This window comes from Cyprinus carpio, chromosome B18 (genome assembly GCF_018340385.1).
Source record: "Cyprinus carpio isolate SPL01 chromosome B18, ASM1834038v1, whole genome shotgun sequence".
Lineage (NCBI taxonomy): Eukaryota > Metazoa > Chordata > Actinopteri > Cypriniformes > Cyprinidae > Cyprinus > Cyprinus carpio.
The window spans coordinates 27,348,561-27,373,767 of NC_056614.1; the positions used below are offsets into that span (position 1 = coordinate 27,348,561).

Here is a 25,207-nt window from a genome sequence, read left to right on the forward strand (position 1 = left end):
GATCTCCATGCTGCCAGAACCGCACAGGAACAAGATCTCCATGCTGCCAGGTCTGGGCAGGAATGGGGTATACGTGCTGGGACCTGCGCGCAGTAGTGCGTCATACATACTATGGGGCAAGGGCTCTTGAACACTCACTGAAGGGAGATAAATTCTGGAAGACTTTCCCCTTTTTGCTTTACATTTAGAATGCAAACAACAAAGTCTTATTCTCCATACGGGTCAAACACAAATAGCTGTTTTGAAATAGCAACCCCTTGTTTGCTTGCATTAAAGCCTATGAAACATAGCACAGGTTTTCAGCAAGAGCGTGAAACCAGTGCCACAATTAGTTAAGAAATACCTTTACATACTGGTGAAGTGACACTGACTTCACTAGAGCTAATAACCCGTTGCATGCATCACGGGCGCTAGTAAACAATCCTTTGATCGATGCCCTGAAACAAAAGAGAACAGAACAGTGCATGGGTTTGCAATAGCAACATCAAAACAATCCAAACAGAAAAAACAGGAAACTGAAGCCTCTTCCACACCACCAGCGGGCGTAAAAACACCCAGAAAAGACCACCTGATTTCACACGGAAAATGGATCAGTTTATTTTAAAATGGGAGAGATCCATCAAAAACCCTTGCTGGAATAATGTGTGGCGAGAAAGGGAAATATCTGAGTATTGATACAAATGTTAAAGGAATTTAAAGGAATAAATCATCCAAAAATTAAAGTTCTGTTATCATTTGGACTTTTTTTTTTCATCACAATGTTTTATTTTTGGATGATCTGTCCCTTTAAATTCATGATGACCCTGCATTAAAATGTCCTACATACCTGTAAATTCAACTTATTTGCTCATATCTAATTTTCACAAAAAGCTCAGCCATTATTTTAACTGTAGCTGCAGAATCGCTCAACTCTGTCCTCCTTGAAAAGAAAAGAAGAGGAGATAGACAGACAGGGGAAATGCATATAGAGGAAGAGGAAACCCTTTGAAGACTTGTGCTCTGAAATGCCTCTCAACCACATGGACTGTATCAATCCACTCCAGATCAACTAGAAAGATCTCCTATTTAAGAAAAATCAACATCAATCATTAATTCAAACTTTAAATAACACTTACGTAAAAAGCGCCTAAATTACATGTCAGAGTGGATGGTAACGTCCTTGATTCATTTTGCAGTGTCAAAGGTCACTCTAGTCCTAGTTCAGAGTGTCATATGTCGACTACAGTGATTAAATGCATCAGTCAAGTCTCCTGATGCAAACCTATGCAAAGACACAGAAAATATAGTTCACCGCTTGATATAATACTGTATAAGACCAGAAAGGGAAAGAGTAGGGCGGAGAGCGCAGGAAAATGGCATCATGTCATCAAAACAGAGACAGTGTATGTGAACATGCGGTGAATTACGAGATTCTCATTCAATGATCAACAAGTTTGACTGATTTGCATTACTTATTGATGTCATCATGTGAATAAAATTCCATCCTTAGGCAAATATTACACATACCAAAGCTTTTGACTCGCTTTTTGCCCTTACAACAGGAAAATGATTATACTGCAATGAAGTTACAGTAATTTTTAGAGGAATCTCACTGAACCTGTCAAGAACAAGTCTATATATATATATATATATATATATATATATATATATATCTATATATATATATATATATATATATATATATATATATATTTATATATATGCATAAAGAAAATGAAGCCTATTTTAAAAAGGTTAGTTATTGTATTATTTTATTTTCATGACAATTTCCTCTTGAATCATGAATCATGGTTATATTTGTTACATTTGCTGATGTAAATAAAAAATACTGTTAAAAAATAATCACTATTTAGAGTAATACAAATAACCTTTAAAATACTACAGGATGTTTTAAAGTAAGAAGAATTTGTGGGAAAATTAGCTGAATTATTCTGAAAATAAAGAAAAAAATAAATAAAATAAAAACAGGCTTCACTTAATTTATGTGATTATATCCATGTTTAGATTCATGAATCACTCTGCGCTCTTTACTTTAACGAAAAATACCAAAGGGAATGTGCTGTGATGTAAATGTATTATTAAAAGCAATCCATAAGCTGCAATTCAACATGATGCAACCATGCTTCGCAAGGGCATAGTTTCCATCTGATTACACTATACTGCATTCACCCGCATGACACATGCATTACTAGACGCTATGACTTTCACATAAGATCAGAGAATCACTTCTTCCCACTTTTGAGTGTACTATATATCGCAACAGTGGTCGCTTAACCAACAAAACAACGAAAAGAGTGATACTGTTCTGTACTGACAATAATATTACTTCCAGAGACATTACCAAGACTAATGGTTTGCAGAGTAAATGCTTGATTTTCTTAATTACATCATTAAATATGAGAGTGTACCGTATAATTGGTTATTAAGTTACGTCTATTTGTCGATGTGCAATGCTTCAGTATGATAACATTTCATAGAATACTTGATATGTCACTTCTGAGTACACTATTCATGGATACAGGCGAGGCCTTAGGATAGGAAATCAAAATTCTCTCTTTATCTCTCTCTACAAATGCTGTAAATTACAATTAAAAGCCATTCAAGCAGGCCGTTCGTATTATTGCATTGAACAACTCCGAATTCCGTTTCTACGCCTAAAATCTGTGCAACTAAAGGCCTAAAGGCCCAAGGATTCACAGAGGACCAGAGGTCAGACCCACTCTAGACCCGGAGCTGTTTGGAAATGAATGCTGGAACGCCATCCCTCCCTTGTGTGTGTGTTTTTTTTTTGCTTTTTGTGCTGTCTACGATGGCGCAAAGTCCCTTTGAATCGGACGCAATCTTAATAGTTCCGTCAGAGTAGCGTCCGTCCCGTCTGGCCTCAAAGTTGGCACACGTTTTGATGCCCGCGGGACGACATCGCACCCAGAGGCTCCAGCTAAGTGCCACTAATAGATTTTTTTTCCTCAATATTCACCGTGAGTGCATGCCGCACACATTTTTATAAATCGCATAAACACATTATAGTTTGGAAGCTTACGCTATCCTGACACATAAGCTAATAAAGTAACCGGCTCACTCAAACGTTCTCTATTTAGTGAATAACTAAGATTACTGAATGTACTCGATATCCTAATGAAGGTTAAACCACGTTTGCACTGCCCTACTAATGATATATTCCTTACAAATCTACATGAACAGCTACAAGCTGGAAGACACCCTTGTCATCGGACGAAATGAGGGAGAAATTAAATTTCCTTGAACCATTCCCAAGCGCTTTGGGAAGATTGAAATGAAACTCTGCTGTAAATACATAAAAGAAAACCAACCCTGTGCTAATATCTAAAGGTTATAAAATTCGGCAGCCTAAGTGGATGATTATGATCCGAGTTGGTGCTGATATTGCGTCGGTACATTCCTACACACCAGCGTTTATACTGAACACAAAGACGGGTCGTGATTGGTCGAAATCATTCTGGAGTTCTTATAGAATAACTATGGAACAATGAAGAATTAAAATAACCTGATGCAAGAACATCATCCCAAAAAAAAAAAAAAAAAAAAAAAAAAGAAAAGAAAAAATAAAATCAAAATTAAATAAAAAGATAAAAAAGCAGCTTTTACAAAAACACGTAAGAATGCATAAAGTGACCCTTGCACTTTTTTTCTCTTTTTGTTCTTGCAAACAGACGTGGCGCCTCGCTGTTGAGCACAGAGCGCCGATGTAAGACTTGAGTAGTTGCATACAATGTTTGACTCCAGATCTGTGAAGGAGAGAGAGAGAGAAAACGAGAAGAAGTCAGCGATCGTGCCTCGCTGGGTGGGAGGAGTAAAGATGAATGAGTCGTGTGGGCGGGATCTCACATGATTGGCAGGTGGGCTCTACCAGTGAGGGGGCACGTAGCTGTACCCAGGTGTTCCTTGGGGTCGGTACGTTGGCACGGTGACGGGGTGTGCTCCGATCTGAGTGTGCTGAGGGGTGGTCAGCAGCGTTCCTGTTGGGAGAGATTCAAGGGTCATTTTTTTAAATCAAAATGTCAATGATTACACAAAACACTGGAACCAACATAAGAACAATTCTGTGCTTCCTTACTGCTGAACTGAGAGTCTCTATATGCCAGCAGATGTCATTTTTAATAAATCTAATGTATAAATTCAAAACTTTTAGTATATATAAGCTTTTATAAATTATATAAAAAAATATTTTATATAATATATACATTTTATTAGAAATACAATTTTATAATAGTTTAATATATAATAAAACAATGTAATTTATATACATTAATTTTTTTACATTTTAAAAATGTTTTTATATGTTTAACCAAAAATGTAATCAAATATATGTATTTGCACACACACAATTATATATAGTGTTTTATTGTGATAAATAAATCGAGTTAATAAACTAAAACATTATTAAAAACATTGATTATATAAATTGTAAAACTCATGTATTTTTAATATAAAAACTATTTTATTATATATTTTTAATCTAAAAATTATAAAAAGTTTTATTTAAAAAATGTTTACACACACACACACACACACACACACACATATAAAAAGTTTTATTTATGTATATGTTATATATATATATATATATATATATATATATATATATATATATATATATATATATATATATATATATATATACATATACACACACACACCTAATATACCTATATTGCTAAAGTGGAAGAGTCTGCATATATTTGTAGTTGCATTTTTAATATACATTGAAGTATACATTAATTTAGAATTTTTAAATATAATTTTTAGCTTCAACAATATTCAAATTTTTGAGCGTCTCACCGGCAGACATGGCCATCGTTGTTCCGGCCATCATGCCCATGGCCATGCTGTTGGAGCGGGGTGCGGGTACAGGAGCGGGGTAGATGGCGGAGGGGATGCTGTTGGGCTGGACCACGGTGGTGTGGTGGATGACATGAGGCTGGGCGGCGTACATTGGCTGCGTGTAATAAGCACCCTGAGAACAAGACCAACTCAAATTACAAAAGACCAGCGACGGGGAGCTGAAAGGATGAAGGTTCAAAGCCTGTAAGGGATGATTCACTGTGTTGTGATGCTGGGTGTCATGGGAACAAATCCCAATAGTCCTGGTTGTGTGGCAAATAAAGGGTCTAAGGTGATTACAAAACATCAAGCAACCAAAATGACTCCTAAACCACATTTCTTTAGCGTTTACTACAGCCATTACTGTATCAGTGTTGATGCAGTACCATAGCAAACTATTACAAAACATTTTTGGTAATTCAAATAAAGCTGAAATAAAATATAAATATTGGATGAAAGCCCTCAACTAAATAAAAATTAGAAATAAGCTGTAACTGTTAGAGTTGTAGCACTAAAACTAAACTACATTAAAAATAAAAATAAATATTTAAAACAAAAATAAAAACTACTACAGAAATATATATATATAAAAAACTAAAATTAAACTTGAAAATATGAAATAATTATTTTTTTTGTTTTATAATTCAATATATTAATGCATATACTGTGAATACTAGTAAAATAAAACTGTACTAAATGACTAGCATATTTATTACACTCAAAAGTATTTAAAATAAAAATATGATACTTTTGGATACTCAGTCAATTTTACTTTTTGATGTGAATTATTTGGGTAAAACAATATTCTACAAGGAAAAATTTATTATTTTATAAACTGGGTATTGATTTCAGTGTTATTCGGATTATTGTTTGATATTACTGCTGTCATCTTTATTGCACAAATGCATTGACACTTGGCAAGATTTTACAATGCTTGCATAGCTATGGTTTGACCTCAATGATGTCATTTCAAGCAAATTAATAGATTCTGAAAGAACATGTCAAAACAACACTATTTCCTGCTGAATAATGCAGAATAAGATTAGAGGAGTCAACTTTGCTTTCTCTCCTAGTCAAAACACAACAAAACATTAAACTACTCATGGACTGCGGTGTAATTCCAGTTTGTTCCGGGTCAGAGCAGGTTCTTACCTGAGCATAGAGGTTCTGCTGGGGATAGGCACTTCTAATGGGGTACATGGCCGTCTGGTAGGGGTTAGGAGACGGGGAATAGGGCGGAGGGGCTCCATTGGTTTGAGTAGGGGGCACTTTATAAGGCGTTCCTGCAGTATATCCTGAAACACAGAACGAGACAGAGAGAGAGAGTCAGGTCAAGAAGGCATGTGCCAAACAACAATCGAATGAACACATATTATGTCTAAAAAATTTTCTTTTACACTCGTCCATGTCTCTGGTTGGATTTCCAAAACCTACATGTCGCCCCTTCTGGTGAGCAACAGTAAAGCACACTAGAGCTGTAAGGAGGGAGTGCGCTGTAATTCTACAAGTGTGCCACATATGAAGTGCAAACACACACACACACACACACACACACACACACACACACACACACACACACACACACACACACTTTCAGTACTGAACAACCAAACACACACTGTCAGACTTTCTCTTTTTCTACACACACACCATCTGGCTTTTATTGGAGGACTGTTGACAACAAAGTTGTGACCTCAGCTGCACAAATGGGAAGAATACATTGCTTGAGGCGTTATTAGTTACACAACACACCAACAGATTCCCTACATACTGAAGACACACTGTCAGTCATTTCTACATGTTTAACCAACCACTGATGCAACACACCAGATTCAACTCTCTTTAGTCTAGCTGAACCTGAGCCATTCAATCTGTCTAATTCAATCCCGCAACACTCATTTAATGCTGCAATCCAAGTCCAGAAGCCCTGCTGACTGTCTACAGTGAGAATGAAACCTTAGATCTCAGACTGTACGTCTACATTATGCAATGTGAGATATTACCTGTCACAAACCCTAGTGAGCTGCTTACCTAGACAGCGCTTTATAAGACATCATAAGCACAATCTGACACAAAAGAAAATATGTTGCTTTTCAGAGTTAACGAAATCCATAAAAAAACATTTTAGTTACTTGAAACGTTACCTGACATCAAATTTATTTAAAAAATATAAAATACTTCTGCTTATTACATTTCAGCTAGTTTGTATTCATTTAGTCGATGTATTAAAATAACTGAAACTAAAATAAAATTAATAAAAAACCTAAAAAACTAACAGAAATGGCAAAACCGCACCACAAAATTACGAAAACTTTCAAATTAAAATGGAAAATAAATAAATATACATTAATAAAAACTAAAAAAAAAAAATTACTATAGCATTATCTTTTGCAGTGAGGACAATCCCAGAATGCATTGTAAAAAATAATTCAAACTGGCATACAAATATGGCATATAAATATATTTATATATAAACAATTTCAATCTTATTAAAATTCTTTATCTATCTATCTACAAAGCATATCTATTTTATATACTAATGTCAAATTGTATTGCAAACAATTATGAACTGAGTCTCCAGAGCACTTCATGCCAGTTGCTGTTATAATTCTAAGTCAAAATCAAAATAAATATAAAATAAGAATGTTAATTAATAGGCATAATAATTATTCAAAATAATATTTCTATTATGTAATTTTTTAATATTTAACAAATCAAAAATAGATTACTACTGAAATAATTAAATTGTGCAAAAAAAACATTTGAATATTAAAAACCACTATTATTATTATTAATATTTAAAATAATAATAAACAAAGCAATTTTTTTTGTATTTATGAAATTCATATGGGTCATACTTCAGGTCTGAAAACATGGAAATCAATATAAATACAGAAAAATCACATAAAGAAAAAAAAAGTGATTAAAAAAAGTTTCATTTTGACTTAGTATGCTGCCTTATAGTTGCTCATGTAAGCAGTAGGCAGCAGAGCAGCTCACTAGGTTTTGGAACAGAACTTGTTGTAAAGTGTGTTTACACAGTCATTATGCGATCAAATCCGGAAGCGTCAAAACTGTGTGTGCTCGGGGGAAACAGAACAATGAGGGCAAGTGTTCTTCAGATGCAGTGCGGGGAAAGGGTGTGTGTTTGTGTGTTATAGAGTCACAGGGGAACACACAGCAGTTACAGTAGAGTATAGTAATGATATTTACTGAATGCTGTAGATGAGGCCTGGTACTGCCTGCTCTCTGAGCCAGCGTCCATGGCCAGGTCATAGGAGCCTTCTGCGGGCCCCGGAGCAGATGCGGTCTGGGGCCAGGCCTGCTTCACCAGCAGCACTGTCCCAAACAAACACAACAACACAAGAACAGTTACACACATGCGTCACTATTGCCCAGACTCTCCTCTCCTCCCCTCACAGCCCATCAGTAAACCTGCATTAACATAAACCCCAAAAGTAGGGCTCCAGATGTACAAATACTAGTCAACAAAAGGACAGATCTACCATAGAAACCACTGGTTTCAATATTGAGTTAAATTGGCTACACTACCCACAATCCTGAAGCAAGAAGGTGCTGAATTGAGCATGGAAATTTTCCCAGGTTCGTGAAGCTAAAATTACCACACTAGCTAGCTGGTTACCTAATATAGGACGTGGCGTGGTATAAAAGACGGTAATATACTAAATGTTCTTTATTTGGAATTGATATATGTGACCCTGGACCACAAAACCAGTCTTAAGTGTCAATTTTTCAAAATTGAGATTTATACATCATCTGAAAGCTGAATAAATAATCTCTCCATTTATGTGTGGTTTGTTAGGAGGACAATATTTGGTTGTGATATTTTTTTTTGTAAATTTGGAATGTGAGTTTTATAAAAACTAAATATTGAGAAAATTACCTTTAAAGTTGTCCAAATGAAGTCCGTAGCAATGCATATTACTAATCAATAATTAAGTTTTGATATATTTATGGTAGGAAATTTACAAAATATCTTCATGGAACATGAATTTAGATTTTTGGCATAATAGAAAAATGGCTATTGCTACAAATATACCCGTGCTACTTATGACTGCTTTTGTGCTCCAGGGTCACATTTATATAACATATCAATATATAGAGAGTATGCTAAAGGCATAGACTAGAGAATAAAGAACTAAGCAAGGTACATCGTAGGCTGAAATTCCTGAAAGAGGAACCCTCATGAACTATTGGCCTTAAGAAAGCCACGTTACCCAGATTACTCCAGGAGGACTATCTGTGTAATAAGATTACTGGATGTTACGTCAGATAAACGCATCAGCAAAGTTATTAAAAGGTATTTAATTGTAAGCCTTCCTTCCAAATGCAGCAATCCTGTCAGAGCCACAAGGGGGCGATGCTGTGAACTCATGAGATGTTCCCAAACACAAGAGAACAGAGGGACAAAGAGACTGCTGGAATCACACAATGGCATGATGGGACTCTGCCGCATAGATGCCTCACACATGACTACCGCAGCACTTCAGCCTGCGCTTACGCAGGATACGTATGATAATGATTAAATGATGACACTATAGGAAGAATAGCCTAAAAGATCCATACATTTAATAGATACGTAGAGGTCGACCACTAGCAGATTCTGCCTATACTGATAATTAAAATAGAAAAACATTGTTGATAACTGATTATAGTTAGTAGTTATTAAAATCAATAATATGTAAGAAAACTTTCCACTTACTGTAAAACAGTGCTGAAATTTATACAAAATTAACATTGACTTGACAATGAGAAAATTTTGTACTTATTAAAATCAGTTACAATACATAAAAATAGCTAAGCTTCATCACTATCAACACTTTTATTATTTTTATTTAATTATGTCATATGAAATATCTAAGTAATGTTCAACTACTGGAGAGAGAAAAAAGCGTCAGAAGTAAACTCAATGTTTTTAAATGTAATGTCGAGTGATAGTCGATTTTGGTCAACTGACAGTGGATTATGAAAATTTATAAAAAAAAAAATATAGTCAAAAAAATAATAATTCGAATTTCGAATATTTGTTGAATAATAATAATAATAAAAAAAATCACATCGAATGCAAAAATGTTCCATTCAAATTTTAGGTCTGTGTCAGCTGTCAGGCAGCCTTATCAGTGGCGCAAAATGCGACGACTGCGTAAGTAACACTGCATTTTAATGTTTGTTAGCCTATCCAGTTGAATCCACTAGATGCGGCGCTGCTACGTTGTTTTCAGCCATTCACACAGAACGCATATTTATCACATTTTCTAGAGGGACATCTATCTCTTGCACAAGAGAGCCATGTTTAAAAAGCCATGTTTTTGGTTTTTCAGGTTTTTCCCCATCCCATTGTATCTCATGTTTTTAAATGAAGAAAGTAGCCTACTCTTTGTGATTGGTTTTCGGTCCTTTGTATTAAACTATACATACATGCATGGTGCTATTTTTTGCTTCTAATTGTTTAAGCAGCTTTATTAATTATATATGGTTTATGAACATTATTTTAAACATTATGCACTTTTTTCCCCAAAGATAGTCGTGTTATTTTATTACGCTTTGAAGAAACGTGCATAATATTTTGCGCAATGACTAAAAAGCCAAATTTGAATTTTCTACTTAAATATTAACAAAATTCAAATTATATTCGAATTTAAAAGGCATAATTTCATTTCAGAAGAAAATTCAAATTTGGTTTTTCAGTCATTTTGACAGCCCTATTATCTATACATCGATTTATAGGCCTACAATTAAAATATATACACTGCCGTCATCAATAAAAATCAATGAAATAAAAAGCTTTTATTTCAAGCACCGATCTTTAAAAACAACACGTTTAACACGAAATACAGCAGGTAAAATATGTATTGAACACGTCACCATTTTTCTCAGTAAATATATTTCTAATGGTGCTGCTGACATTACATTTTCTCCAGATGTTGGTAACAACCCAAGTAATCCATACATACAAAGAAAACAAAACAAATAAGTTCAGAAATAAAGTTCTGTGTAATAAAGTGGAATGACACAGGGAAAAAGTATTAAACACATGATAAAGGGAGGTGCAAAAAGGCATGGAAAGCCATGACACCAGCTGAAATCTATCAGTAATAAGAAAGCAATCCTTCCCCTTCTCAGTGGAAAATAATATTAGCTGTTTCAGTCCCAACTGATGGCCTCATGACCAATGTGTCACACAAAAAACATTTCATAAAAGCAAAAAGCTCTCTCCAGACCTTTCGCAACTTTATTGTTGCAAAACATTGGTTAGAGAAGCATTTCTACACTTTTGAATGTTCCAGTGAACACTATTGGGACCATAATTAATTATTATTTTTTAAATTAATTATTATTTTTTGTATTTAGCATTTTATTACCCCTAGTCTTATCAGACAGGCTATGTTTTGTAATATGTATTTTAATTGGTATTTTTAATGACAAAAAAGATCTTTGAGCTCTATATGCTTTTAATGGAGATATTGGGTGGAAACCAAAAGAACCTGAGAATGTGTATCAGATTGTGTAAAAGACCTGCTGGTTAACCAAAAGTACCATTTACTGATATCTGAGATCATATCCAAGCAAGCCAGAAACTAGACCAAACTAAAATATTAATAAAAAAAACCTGATTCCGACAGCAAAATGTCAACTTGATCTCTGATCTACGACAGTCTGTGTAAGCATCTGAAAATGGCAGGTGGCATGTCATAACATTACAGACAGAAATTATGCAAGCATCTGTTCAGACCTCACAAACCAATCCACTACTGGACCATTTACATCCTGATCCAAAAATGTCTGCTTACAGCACGAATCCAGTTTATCTCTTTTAACAACACAATACCAAACACCATGCTAAAAGTTGAGCTCAAACAAGCCAGTTAAAACAATACTAATGGAAAATGATCTGCACTTAAAGAAAACCTTCTTCACATGACTCATCCTCACTGGGTCTGCTTTCTCTCGAGACTCAAATCATGCAGAATTACACCTGAAAAACTTCAAAATATCATTTGCGGATGCATTATTTGCATATATCTCTCCAGATTGAGACACAGATTTATTGATAGAATTAATTTCAGGGAGCAGCTCACTGATATACATCAGTATTGTTTAAGTTAAACTGTTGCATGAATAATAATAAAGTCAATTTTGAAAAGCTTATGAAGATCTAATGTATATATTTAGTCTGAACATTGCAGCACTATATAACAGTAATACGCTGCTAAATTGTTCAGTTACAGGCCAGCATCATCAAATCGAGGCTAGACAGTATAATGCATTAGGGACCGTATGCGTTTGTGAATATAAGTGCATGTGTTTTATTGGTGTTAATGGATCATTAAAGTGTGTAAATGTTTGGCCTCATGTATTTCTTTGCTAATGTAAGTGTGTAATACTCCATATTCAGTGGACAGAAAGCATGTGTGTGAGTGTGTGTACACACCTGGTGGGTATCCCGGGCTACCTGTCTGATAAAGGTTGGCTGTGTAGGTCGGGGCAGTCGTAGGGTAACCTCCAGGATAACCTGTACACATGCAAAGAGACAAAAGTTGAGAAATGACACTAAAACTGGCTGAGAATCAACATGAAATCAAAATGGAGATATTTATTGGGTGATATAATGGCCATTGTTAATGACTGAACTACACTGGCTAACAAAGTAATTTTTCAGTGATAGAAGATAAACAATTTAAACGGCATTGCTGATGTTTTTGAGGCATTCACCAAATACTTCAAATTAGAGTTTAACAAATGTTTACTTCTATTAAAGTCATCAGAACATAAAGTTGTGACAGCAAGTCATTTCTGTAAATAAGGAGGGGGTTAATATTTCCAGACATACTGATCCAAATCACTCTCAGTAACCTGTGCCATCATAAGGAAAGGACAAAGAGAGTCAGAGAGAGCGAGGTGAGCTCTTGATTGAACAGGATGGGCACAGATGGTCTCCATTACGACTCGTCTGTCTCAATAAGACACAGTCGGATGAGTGTGAAAGGCAGCGCATCGCTCTCATACTGAACAGCATGAGCTGTCAGACTATAGGGCATCATGGGAAAGAGTATTCATGTCTGAAGCTCGCTGTAAGGGATGCATTTGATCAACACTGGAGGATTCAGGACAAATACAGCCGTTCAGTTTAAGAATGAACCTGTGAGTATCTGTTTGATCATGTGCCTCTTAAAAGAACAGTTCACCCAGAAATGACGACTCCGTCATCCTTTACTGAATCTCATTGCACTTCTGTATATTTATCTGTAAGAAGATGTTTAGAAGAATGCTCAACCCTGGCACCTACATAAGCAAGTTGTTCAAGTTCACCTGCCAGAGCACTTTTTAGCATATGCTGCTAGGGATGCATGATATTATCGGACCAATATTGGCCGATAATGGCTTTAAATGTAAATGAAAAATTATGCCGATATGTCTTGCCGATAAGAGGAATACATTAACTCACTTGTTCTCAGGGTGTGCTAGTGATTATATCACGTTAGCAGTGTGGCTAATTCTTGAAGCTAATTTTTGCTTGAATGTTGATTAGATTCACTATTTTGGATCGCTGCATTTAAACTGAGAATGCATGTACAGAATGACGCATTTGTAGCATGTGCAGTGGCAGCCTCCCCCAGGTCCTAATGACTGCTCAGTAAGGAGTTTTAATTCCGAAAGGGGCACTGTTGCCCTACTTCTAATAAAATGAAGCAAAATACACAAACATTTTGACTGTGTTTCTGATTAAATATAGCAGTAATTGATGCCATAAAATTATGAGTATGTTTTGATTTAAAGGTCAGAAGCTATAGCTTATATAAAAAAAAAAAATCACAAACATGAAACTTTAATTAATTTTATATATACTGATTTATTTTTTAATTTGAAATATGTTATATTTTTTAAACAAATTATGAGCATTCTTACACCTTTTATACCTATAACCTTTTACAAATGTTCAATATTAAAATAAAATGTTAGGGTTACCACTGCATCTTTCTGAGAGAAAAAAATGCAGCGATTGAATATAGTTTATTTATAGTTATTTTCAAATCTTCAATGTACTCTCTTTAGAAAATAACTTCATTATTGTTTATTTAATTCTAACTAATAAGTTCTTGTTAAAAACTAACCAAAATGAAAAATAATTTGCTTATAAATTCTGCACAGGAGGGACTTGGTCGTGTTTCTAAACAAAAGGAAATATATCGGTATCGCCATCGGCTATCGGCCAAAAGGAGTTGAATAATATCCGCATATCGGATATTGGCAAAAATCCAATATCATGCATCCCTATAAGCTGTTACTTTTGCTGTAATTAAATTACGGTCTCAAATATAAGCAAATATTCAATATATCAAGTCATTTCATAATGGATGAATTTTGCAGCATTAACAATTTGCTTTGAAACAATCTGTAATGTATAAAGTGCCACATTAATAAATGTGACTTGACTATTAACCTTTTAGAAGATTTCATGAAGGAATTAATAACAAGGTAACTAATTACATTATGATGAAAGATTACAAAGACCAATATTTTCTTTGGAATAATGTGCATTGATGAATCATTAATAACAGGAGCAGAAACATGTTTTAAGAAAGTAAATATCCTGAAACATTGAATTATTTTTGTCTTTAAAGCTGAAATTTGTCATTTCCGTATTACTATCTGCCCCAAATGGAAACAGAATGACTGTTTTCAAACTAGTTTCCCAAACAGTACTTTAAAGGACCACACTTTTCAAAACCCGCTTAATGACATGAATTTAGGGATCTCAATCAGCAACTAAAAGTACTTTAAATAACATACTTCATTTAAAAAAAAACGAAATGCATTAAATGCTTCCAAAAACGGTATCTAATGATATGATGATATTCATCTGTGTAGATACCAGAAGATAAGACTGTTTGTGTTTAAGTACAAAGCGTCCTATACATTCTCTCCACAGAAATGACCTGAAAAGTCATCCATGCATTGAGCAGCGCTCACAAAGACAAATTTGATTACGAGTGTTTCCAGCCCCGATACAAACACTCTCTCCACCTTCATGAGCACTGACCCGCAACTCTCTTTAAAACGGGATATTAAAATTTATTTCCTCATTCTTTCACTTCAGTTCATTCCAGCAGCGACAGACATGCAGACCCGCTTGTACTTTAATAATGTCATACAGTTATTATAAGAATGTGTCCAGTGAACTGTGTGCTGTCTGTCTGGTCTTCTATAGAGAATCTCTCTCAATAGAAGTCTTTTTTTAATTTGGGTTTTTCTAGGTGTGTCAAAAATGACGTTTTTAAAAATTAAAACATCAGGTAAATATTAGATCTAATAATTTTAATATAATTATTATCTAATTATTAATGATGATTTTTTTTTTAATGAAAATATCAGGTAAATATTAGATCCAACAATTTTAATATAATTTTCTAATTAATAATAATTAAGAATAAATAATAATAATACTAACAATTATATACATTAATATATAATTTATACATTTAGTCTATCCTATATTAGGTCAATATGATAACATGTATGGGTAATTTATAGTGAAAAATAACATGTATTACAGTAAACAGCAGTTATTTCAACTGTACTGAATTTCATTACATTTTAGTTCTACTCCTTAATTCAAATATGATTTACAATTCTACATCCTCTTTGATTTAAATGAATAAATTCAATCCGAATTCATCCCTGAATAACTAAACACCAGCTACTTACAATCCAAAACAAAGCTACCAGCCTAAGACTGACTTGAACAGAAATCTCCCTTCAAATCAAATAAGTGCAGAGTTTTGTAGAGTTTTAGAAGAGATCTCCACAATGTCTTAAATTGTGCTCAAATTAGTTTTGATTCAGTTCTCATCAAATTATGTCAAGAAATAATCTGCATTGTACATTCATTATTACTGCTTAACTGAGATATCGGTCTCTATTTTTATTTCTCCTAAAGAATTTTCTAAAATAAAACTGATACTTTGTATGCGAGAAAACCTCTCAGCAATAACATTTTCCTCTTGGTAACGGCAGAAAGGCATCATGAAAAGACTGAAAGCGAGTGAGAGAGAGACGTTGGCATGTAAACAGTCTCTATTGACCCAGAGAATCCCTTCAATGAGAGCACATCAAATATGAGCCCACGGTTGCCATGGCAGCAGACAAACACCTGCCATGAGTGACACATACGCATACAACACACACGGCTCTACATGCATGAACACACACACACAAACACACACGTTTGCTTCTGTGAATTGTGGGGACTTTCCATAGACATCTATTACTTATATATTGACCAAACCATATTTTCTATCCCCTAATGCAGTGGTTCCCAATCCTGGTCCTGGAGAACCCCCAACACTGCACATTTTAGATGTCTCCCTATTCAAACACACCTGATTCAACTCATCAGATCATTAATGGAGACTCCAAGACCTCAAATGTGTTTGTCAGATGAGAGAAACACCGAAAACAAGCAGTGTTGGGGGTTCTCCATGACCAGGACTGGGAACCACTGCCCCAACCCTATAGAAAACCTGTTTGCATTGTTAAACTTTCAGATAAACATCATTTACTATTTTTAATAACTTTTCTCCTATTCTCATCAAGGCTGTATTTATTTAATAAGAAACAGTAAATCAGTAATATTGTGAAGTATTAGCATAATTTCAAGAAGTTTTCTATTTGAATATATTTTATTCATGAGATCATGAGCTGATTTTTTTAGCATCATTACTCCAGCCTTCAGTATCACATGATCTTTCAGAAATCATTCTAATGTTGAAAAATGTCATTTTTGGGTGAACTACCCCTTTACAGATGACATTACAACAACACTTACACCTTTAACTTCCTCTATATATTTCAGAGTGAAATAGGAAAACCTCATTAGTAGATGATATTATTGGCTAATCTTATTTATGATCTTGGATGCATCAGCAGAAAATTCCTTTCATTGGTGGTTTATTACATTTTAATGAAAACAAACCTCTTCTTTAGCATGCACTGATGAACTGTATAGAGTAAGACATTAATAAAGCATGTTGTGTTGTCTTCAAATACACGTGTGTGTCTCTCATCACATACCTGTGTATGCCATATTCTTGGGGTTTCCGTATGGAGTTCCCGGCTGCACTGGACTGTACACCGGGTTCATGGTGGAAGACAGCCTGTTCTTACTGAGAGAGACAGACAGAAAGAGAGAGAGCAAATTAATAAGACCGATGTTGATTTAACAGGCATGAACTGCTGAATCTGCCTAAACAAATCAAAATGATGACAAACACACACACGACTCAAAATTTGCAGGCTCTACATATTCACACAAGTTGCATCATATTTCCTGGCTACCTCTCAACAGCCATTTTTACCTGGTTTTGAAAAATGATGTAAATCCCATTTTAAGATCAGATCACATTTTAGATGATTCTGTAAAGCCTCAGTTGAGACACAGTCTTCACATGTTTGACTGCAGCTTTTCACACGATTTTTTTTTTTTTTTTTGTATTTGCATTATAAAACCTTGCGTCTGAATGTAAGTATTATTTTACCTGTCTGTTGTAGCGTACACTAACCATGTTTGGGGTCAGTAAGATGTTTTTTTTTTTTTTGAAAGAAGCCTCTTCTGCTCACCAAGGCTGCATTTATTTGATAAAAAATTCAAGAAAATCAGTAATATTGTGAAATATTATTACAATTTAAAATAACTGATTTCTATTTGAATATATTTTAAAATAAAATTTATTTATGTGATCCAAAGCTATATTTTCAGTATCATTACTCCAGTCATCAGTGCCACATGATCCTTCAGAAATAATTCGAATATGCTGATTCACTACTTAAGAAACATTTCGTATCGTTATCAACGTTGAATTTCTTCAGGATTCTTTGATAAATAAAAAGTTCAAAGGAACTGCATTTATTTGAAGTGAAAATCTTTTGTAATATTATAAATGTCTTTGTCATTTTTTTTTATAAACTTAAAACATCCTTGCTAAATAGTATTCATGTCTAAAAAAAAAGAAAAAAGAAAAAAAAAAAAGCACTGACCACAAACATTTGAACAGTAATGTGATAGATACTGTTTGATCAGCAATTATATCTAATACTATTCTTGTTCTACTTCCATACTCTACATCCTTTAAAATATCTGATAACATTCAAATATAAAGTGGTGATCACTCTACACTTTGACTTTAACTTCTACTCGTATGCATACAAATACAGGAGACAGAGTACATCAAAAGGTCAAAAGACTTATAATTTAGTCATTTCAAAATAGTTATAATTTATTATGTAATGTATTAATTATTGCACACTGAAGCCCTGGAGTGTGACATCATATCCTATTGCTCATATTCCTTGCAGAGACTTGCATGTGATGGATTTTTACCAAAACTTTAAAAAGAAACCTCTAACAATGTTAAAAATGAGAAAACAAGTGCTGAGCATGAAAACAGCAGCAGAGTGGCTCCTTACGTGTGTGTGTGTGTGTGTTATCCTCTCTCATTGTGCATGTGTGTGAGTCTGATCTCCCCTGAACACTCTGATGGCATTATCAGTCAGTCAGTCGGGGGAAAGACAGAAATAGAGGAAGAAAAGCTCACGAATAGGGGAGGATCATGCGTCAGAACCTTCTCCTCACATTTCGGGCCACACATGGCGGAAACGGTAGAAGGCTGTGAGCACGGAGCTGTTAGCATGTGTTCAGATGTGCCGTGTGTCACGTGTGCGTGTGTGGGAGAGGTGAAATGTCAGAGCGAGCGTATTTATGATCTATGATCACACACTCACAAACACAAGTATGGAAGATCAAGGCCATGACATCTTACGAGTCAAAGCGGCTTGATCCTGCATGAAACATATCAAAGACTCAAACAGAAAACAAACCTATCAGCATGTAAAATACACTGAAAATGTATTATTATAAAAGGATTGAAAGGTCATGTCAAATTATTAACACATGGCCTCTCATGGCTAATTGCTTTAATAAACAAGTATAAGCTTAATTAGAGATATAAAATGGCATTAAAAGCACTGGATGAAACCTGTTTGAAAAGGCACTGTAAAAGTCAGTATACACACACACACTTAAATTCTACATTAATGCTAACCATAACCATATTTATTGTGATTATTCAGGAGTAAATTACATTTCAATTAAATTCTGTATTTTTGAACTTACTATTTATCAAAGAATTCTGAAATAAAAAAAGAAAAAATCTAAATATGCATTGAAATGTTTCTTGAGCACTAAATCAGCATATTAGAATGATTTCTGAAGGATCATGTGACACTGAAGACTGGAGGAATGATGCTTTGCATCACAGTAAAAAATGACATTTTACAATATGTTACAATAAAAACACTGAATTTAAATTGTAACAATATTTTGAAATATATTCACTGTATTTCTGATCAAATAAATGAAGCCTTGGTGAACATAAAGACTAAGTATTGTATTTATTAAATGATACATTTAATTTGAAACATATTATAATTCAAATTAGACTAAAACCATCCCTTATTGCTTTAAAGTCAACACGAAATCAAAGTCTACTTACTTTTTAAATACACATTATTCCATGTGACATCACTCAGCTGCTCACCAGGAATGACCTGATTCTATAATGACCATTTTTTAAAATCCACTCGGATAAGACCCGGAAATATATGACATCATCATTATGAAAGTAGAATGGGTTATGAATGATATTTCAAGTTGACTTTAATAAGCTGGATCAGAGATGCAAACCAGCAACGAGCAGCTGAAACCTGTGTGCTGCTCTGACACAAAACACATCAAGGTCATACAAACCCTAGAGGAGAGAGACATGACACACAGCTGGAATAACGTTCACAAACACACATGCACACACATGGTGGAAGGTGCCGAGCACTAGACTGACCTCTTAACGTTCTGACTGGTGTCTGTTGGGTACAGAAAACTGAATTTGTCAGTGGAATGCCCGCTTGCCATTCTCAGTGAAGGAAAGGCAAATGAAGGAGGTAGGAAGAATGGATATGCAAATCTGGAAATGACAAAAAAGAAGGAAACAAACAAAACGAGAGCAGGTCGTGATTAAAAGGCAAACCATCAAGCACAAGCACAGCAGAGCAAAGCAAAACACAGCAAAGCAACATAAAGCGAGCAAAGCAGTGGCAAAGAGAGAGACATAAAGTGACAAGCAGCAGAAATCAAAGCTCACACACTGATGGACAGATCAGTACGGGGTGAATAACGGTGCGTCGGGCACAAGAAGCGCTGGATTTAAACAAGGTTCTGTGAAGGTTCTCGTGTGCATGTAGATTTGAGCTAAACTGCAGTAAAACCCATTTAAAATCACTTCCTTTAATGAGACGCTTATATAAAAGGGGTCAGTGTGCAAGACGAACAAGAAATGCCAGCTCCATTTCCCATTATTACATATTAAGGACGGGCATTTTGATCAGTTTTACTGCTTAAAGGAATGGAAATGAACATTTGCTGAACATTTACTGACCCTTGGGTCATCTAAAATGGATATGAGTTTGTTTCTTCATCAGATTTGAATGAGATTTGGAGGAATGTAGCATCCCATCACTTGCTCAGCAATGGCTCTTCTGCAGTGAATGGGTGCCGTCAGAATGAGAGTCCAAACAGCTGATATAAACATCACAAAAATCCACACCACTCCAGTCCATCAAGACATTAGTCTTGTGAAGCCAAAAGCTGCATGTTTGTCAGACACAAATCCATCATTTAGGCATTTTTAAACTTCCGACTAAAATATGAGTCCTCTATCCATTACATTGATTCCAGTAAAAGGGTCTGGATCTAGTCTGAATCAGGAGAGAAATCTGCACAGATCAAACATCGTTTACAAGCCAAAACAGTCCAGAATATTTCTAAACAAATATGTTGGTGGATTTTGATGTGAGAGGAGAACAGGAGATGGACTTTTTCACTGGAGGAAGCGTTATTATAGATTATGGACTCATATTTTGGCCATGAACAGAAACAATTAAAATGAAAACATGATGGATTTGTTTCTTACTAACACTCAGCGTTTCACTTCACAAGACATAAACTGATGAACTGGAGTGGTGTGGACTACTTGTGGATTATTGTGATGTTTTTATCAATTGTTTGGACTCTCATTCTGACGGCACCCATTCACTGCAGAGGATCCATTGGTGAGCAAGTGATGCTTAATTCTCCAAATCCATTCTGATGAAGAAAGAATCTCTGGGAAGGCCTGAGGGTGAGAACATTTTCAGCAAAGTATTACTTTGTATAAATGTGCTTAAAAAGATAGAAAAAAAAATAACTTTGTTCACCATACTGATGGAAAATTAAAGATTAGACATCATTTTACCCTTGATTCATTTGCAATATGAATCAAGGCCAGAGGAGGCTACAATTTTTAACCAACGCATTTGGATTATTTTTTTTACATGTGGCTACAGAAAACCTGTGGTATTGATTAGTCTAAATGACAAAATAGGTTAAAGAGTATGCAAACATATGTGAATTTTTATTTATTTATTTATTTTTTATGTTACATCACCAGTAATGGCTTTATTGGTGATGTAACATAAAAAAGCTAACTGAACAAAATAGCATAAAATCATTGCTTACACACAAAACATTTTGAAATGCAACCCGCTGCCATTAAGGTAATTCACCAACTTTGGGCCTAACCTTTTACATTTTTATCATTTCACATGTTCTAGTAGCACTTTGCATTTCCGTACCTAAATAAAAGTATATGCACTGGGTCGCTTGGCCATCAAAAACCAAATACAACACAATAAGTATCTAAATATTTCTACACTTGTCTTGGAAATGACTGAAAGAACACAATATCATCACATCGATGTCATTTGCATATTAAATGCATAGTTAGCTTTCTAATTAACTCCAAGATTGCTATAAATTGTGTTGTAAAGTGCTACAAAAAAATCCATAAAGAGCCTTTAGGATCATTTTGGCGCAATGGATGCATATTTATTGTAGATAGCTGTTTTTTCCAAATGTAACGCAAGTAGGAAATGCATCCAGTTAATGATCCTGCATGCACTTTTTTTAACACTATATATCACGTGACTTCATAAGCAAGAATGGCGCCCTCTAGTGAAGGTATTGTGCACTCTCAGGTTATTACCACTGCTGTTTAATGGACAATTGAAAATGACATAAAGCAGGTTTGACTGCTCTTTGTGCATGTGCAGGTTGTATTTTATGTGCATGGGCGGCTCTGAGCCGCTGGTGTTCTGCAGACCGTGAGTCATTAATCAGGCCCTGACAGATCACCTTGAGCTGCTGGTGGATGAAGGTGCCCCTCGCACCAGAACACAATCACCTCTCCTCTCTGCACCAATGTCTTCCTCAGTATGCCAATGTGATTGATGGCATGGTGAAGGATAACTGGGAAATCTACCTAAAACAGGAGTGTGCATTCAGAACATGTCCAGACGTGATGTAATCAGCTTCCTCGGGATTCACGATTCTCATTCTTATCAGATATACTGATGGAAAATCAGTAAAGACCAGATAACCTGATTCTTGAGCAATAGAGAAAAGAAGCAGGGATGCTACCATTTTTCACCAATGAATCTGAGTGACCTTTAACTTGTGATTACATGATGATTTTATGGAGAATTCTGTGGCAGACTGCCATTTATATGTCAGGTATGAATCATAAACCATAAAAAAAGGACTGAGATTGAAATGCCTCTCAATGTGATCACACTGGCTAATTTTCCAATCATAAAAAATAATATTTTAGTCAATTAAATATTTTAGAGCAGATCATAATAATAATAATAAAAAAAAAAAAGCATATTCAATACAGTCCTGGTATCTTTAAAAAATACAACAGAATAAAAATTAACAGAAATGTACATTCATTCATTTAGCAGACACTTTAATCCAAAGCGAATTACAAATACAAAATAAAAATATAAAAATATTTTATTTCAACTATTTATATAAATTGTTTATAATACACAATATTGTATTATATATTAATACTATAAATTATTTTCTAATCTTGTTTAGGCTAAGTTGAAGTACTTCAATTGAGTACTTCACTGAGATAAAATGCAGTAAAAAACAAAAAAATAAAGACTGGAAACTAAATGGCAAATCTAAAAATAAACACTCATTTAAATTATTAATAAATACTGCAACAGTATTTCAGATGGCCTGATATTTCCAGCTTTTTAATGATCATGGTTATGCTGACAAACATTTGAATGTGGGCACAAATATAATTTTTATTTATTAAAATAAAATGATTATATCGATCTTCCTGGTTGTTTGTTTTTCTGTTTTTAAATATTAAAATTTTTCCCGTTTCATTGGGAACAAAATATCTTCATACACCCCATATACAGAAAAAACAATCCTCAAAGGCAGCAATGGTATTTGGAATAATTAACTGGAATACACACAGACAAGAAAGAAGTTTCTTACGGCTCAGTGAGCAAAATGCAGCACAAAATCAGAGACAGAACAGACTGAAGTGCACTCATTATCACAAGCAGGTATTATTCACGGCTTTATGTGCTCTTCTACAAGCCAAACACGCACCGCGGCTGATGAAGGGTGGAGAATGGGGTTGTGAGAGCACACTCGGGTAACTAACCAGCAGTCTGCCCTTCCTTTGTCCCCGTGGAGTCGTTCATGGGAGAGGAGATGTGCAGGAAAATGGCAGACTGCTAATACACGGCTGGTTTAATGCATAGCAGAGCTCAGAGATGGCAATAAAAACACGGCATTAACTGATATTAATGTATGCAGATGAGAGAGAGAGAGAGAATATCGCAGAGACACAGGTGCTCAAGATTTCCTCCTTGTCCTCGTTAAGGGTTTCCTTTCCTTTCCTCACTTACTTCTATGCTTGGGAATCGATAAATTGTTATGAATATTTAAAAAAAAAATACTGGAATTAATTATTTATTATGTGTGCTTACGTTTACAGTTCTGGAATGTCTGCTTCCTTTTTTCATGCAAATGCAATAAAATATGCATTCACAAACATTTCTGAAAACACAATGTAATACATAAAGATAAATGATGCACAATTGTGCTTTTTTTTGTCTTTTTTAGATCTTAACAGAAATGGGCTAGAACTGTCATATAGAAACAAGCATGCAGGATTGTATACATTATAATTATTTACATTCTACACACACACACACACACACACACACACATATATACTGTGTATATATATATACATACATATACACATATGCGCAGATTGCGCACACTAAAATAATAATTAAATATATAAATTTTGCATGAACTGTTCCTTTAAGATCTAAATCTGAATCCTTCTGACTGTCATCTCTCCTCAGTTGCTTTCTCCATTTGACTGACTTTCTCCATCTCTCCCGTCCTCCTCTAAGCAAATCAATACCTCCTCCATTCCAGCGTCTTTCCTCCTCCTTTCTGTCCCTTCCCCCTTTCCTCAGTCTCTATGAATAACTCTGTTTTTTTCTCCCTCCTTTTTTATCAGGGTGAATCTGAACACACTGCAGTGCCCTTGAGCTCCCGCTACTCTCCTTCTCTTTCAGACAGGGCACAGGGTTTGGCAGTTATGCTGCCGTTATGTAACGCGCTGCTCTTTATAACACGTTGTTGAAAGGTGCATTGCATACTGCTCATTATATCTGCCCTGCAGCATCAGGAGACAAGAAACCAGATAAGGGGAAATCCAGATGCAAAATCAACCATATTCATCTCATCTGCCTATTGATACAGTATTCAAAATGATGTGAATCTGATTGTGGTTTTATGATTCAGCATGAACAAACTGTATGAGCACAGCTTACGAAAAGCCTTTGAACCTATAGAAAGTAAATCATATGTTTAAAATGCATTCTACCTATATGTATGTATTGGTATATACAAAAGCTAAATAACAGCAAAATAATAACTTTTCATTGTAACCAAAATATAGTTTTTAATAATAGCAATCATGAAAATTACATTTTAATTGTCATTATAATCCATTATAAATCTTCTTAATCAGCAAGTAAAAAAAAAAAAAACTAACAAATTCTGTCAAAAATGTGTTAGTCATATTTCATGACAAAATCTTTCAAAAATTTAATAAAATAAATAATTTGTTTTTTAATTAATACATAAAAAATTATTATAATTAAAAAAAAAACTTTCTAAAAAGTTTAATACAATTAAATAAAATATAAAAAAATGACACTGACCCCCTAAAACCTTATTAAAAAGGGCAGTAATGCAAACAGTCTGTAACAATAAATAAAAACTAAATAAAATAACAAAAGAATGGTAATAAAATGAACTAAAGATAAAAAATTATTTATGCTTTGT

The 25,207-nt window shown here is 34.6% G+C and overlaps 1 protein-coding gene across 3 annotated transcripts in view; it reads right to left on the minus strand.

Annotated features, from left to right (window-relative positions):
* Positions 1 to 738: 738 nt before the first annotated feature.
* The window catches only part of LOC109050794 (protein FAM168A-like), a 38,851-nt gene continuing 14,382 nt past the window's right edge, over positions 739 to 25,207 (minus strand). The window contains exons 2-9 of one of the 3 annotated variants that reach the window (XM_042744648.1): positions 19,776 to 19,898; positions 16,954 to 17,045; positions 12,314 to 12,394; positions 8,074 to 8,199; positions 6,013 to 6,155; positions 4,819 to 4,993; positions 3,865 to 3,995; positions 739 to 3,764 (exon numbers count right to left, since the gene is read on the minus strand). In XM_042744648.1, coding sequence (XP_042600582.1) covers positions 3,883 to 3,995; positions 4,819 to 4,993; positions 6,013 to 6,155; positions 8,074 to 8,199; positions 12,314 to 12,394; positions 16,954 to 17,045; positions 19,776 to 19,846 — 801 coding nt within the window. In that variant the 5' untranslated portion in view covers positions 19,847 to 19,898 and the 3' untranslated portion in view covers positions 739 to 3,764; positions 3,865 to 3,882. The remainder of the gene's footprint in view (positions 3,765 to 3,864; positions 3,996 to 4,818; positions 4,994 to 6,012; positions 6,156 to 8,073; positions 8,200 to 12,313; positions 12,395 to 16,953; positions 17,046 to 19,775; positions 19,899 to 25,207) is intronic. The other 2 variants (XM_042744650.1, XM_042744649.1) reach the window with 2 other exon arrangements.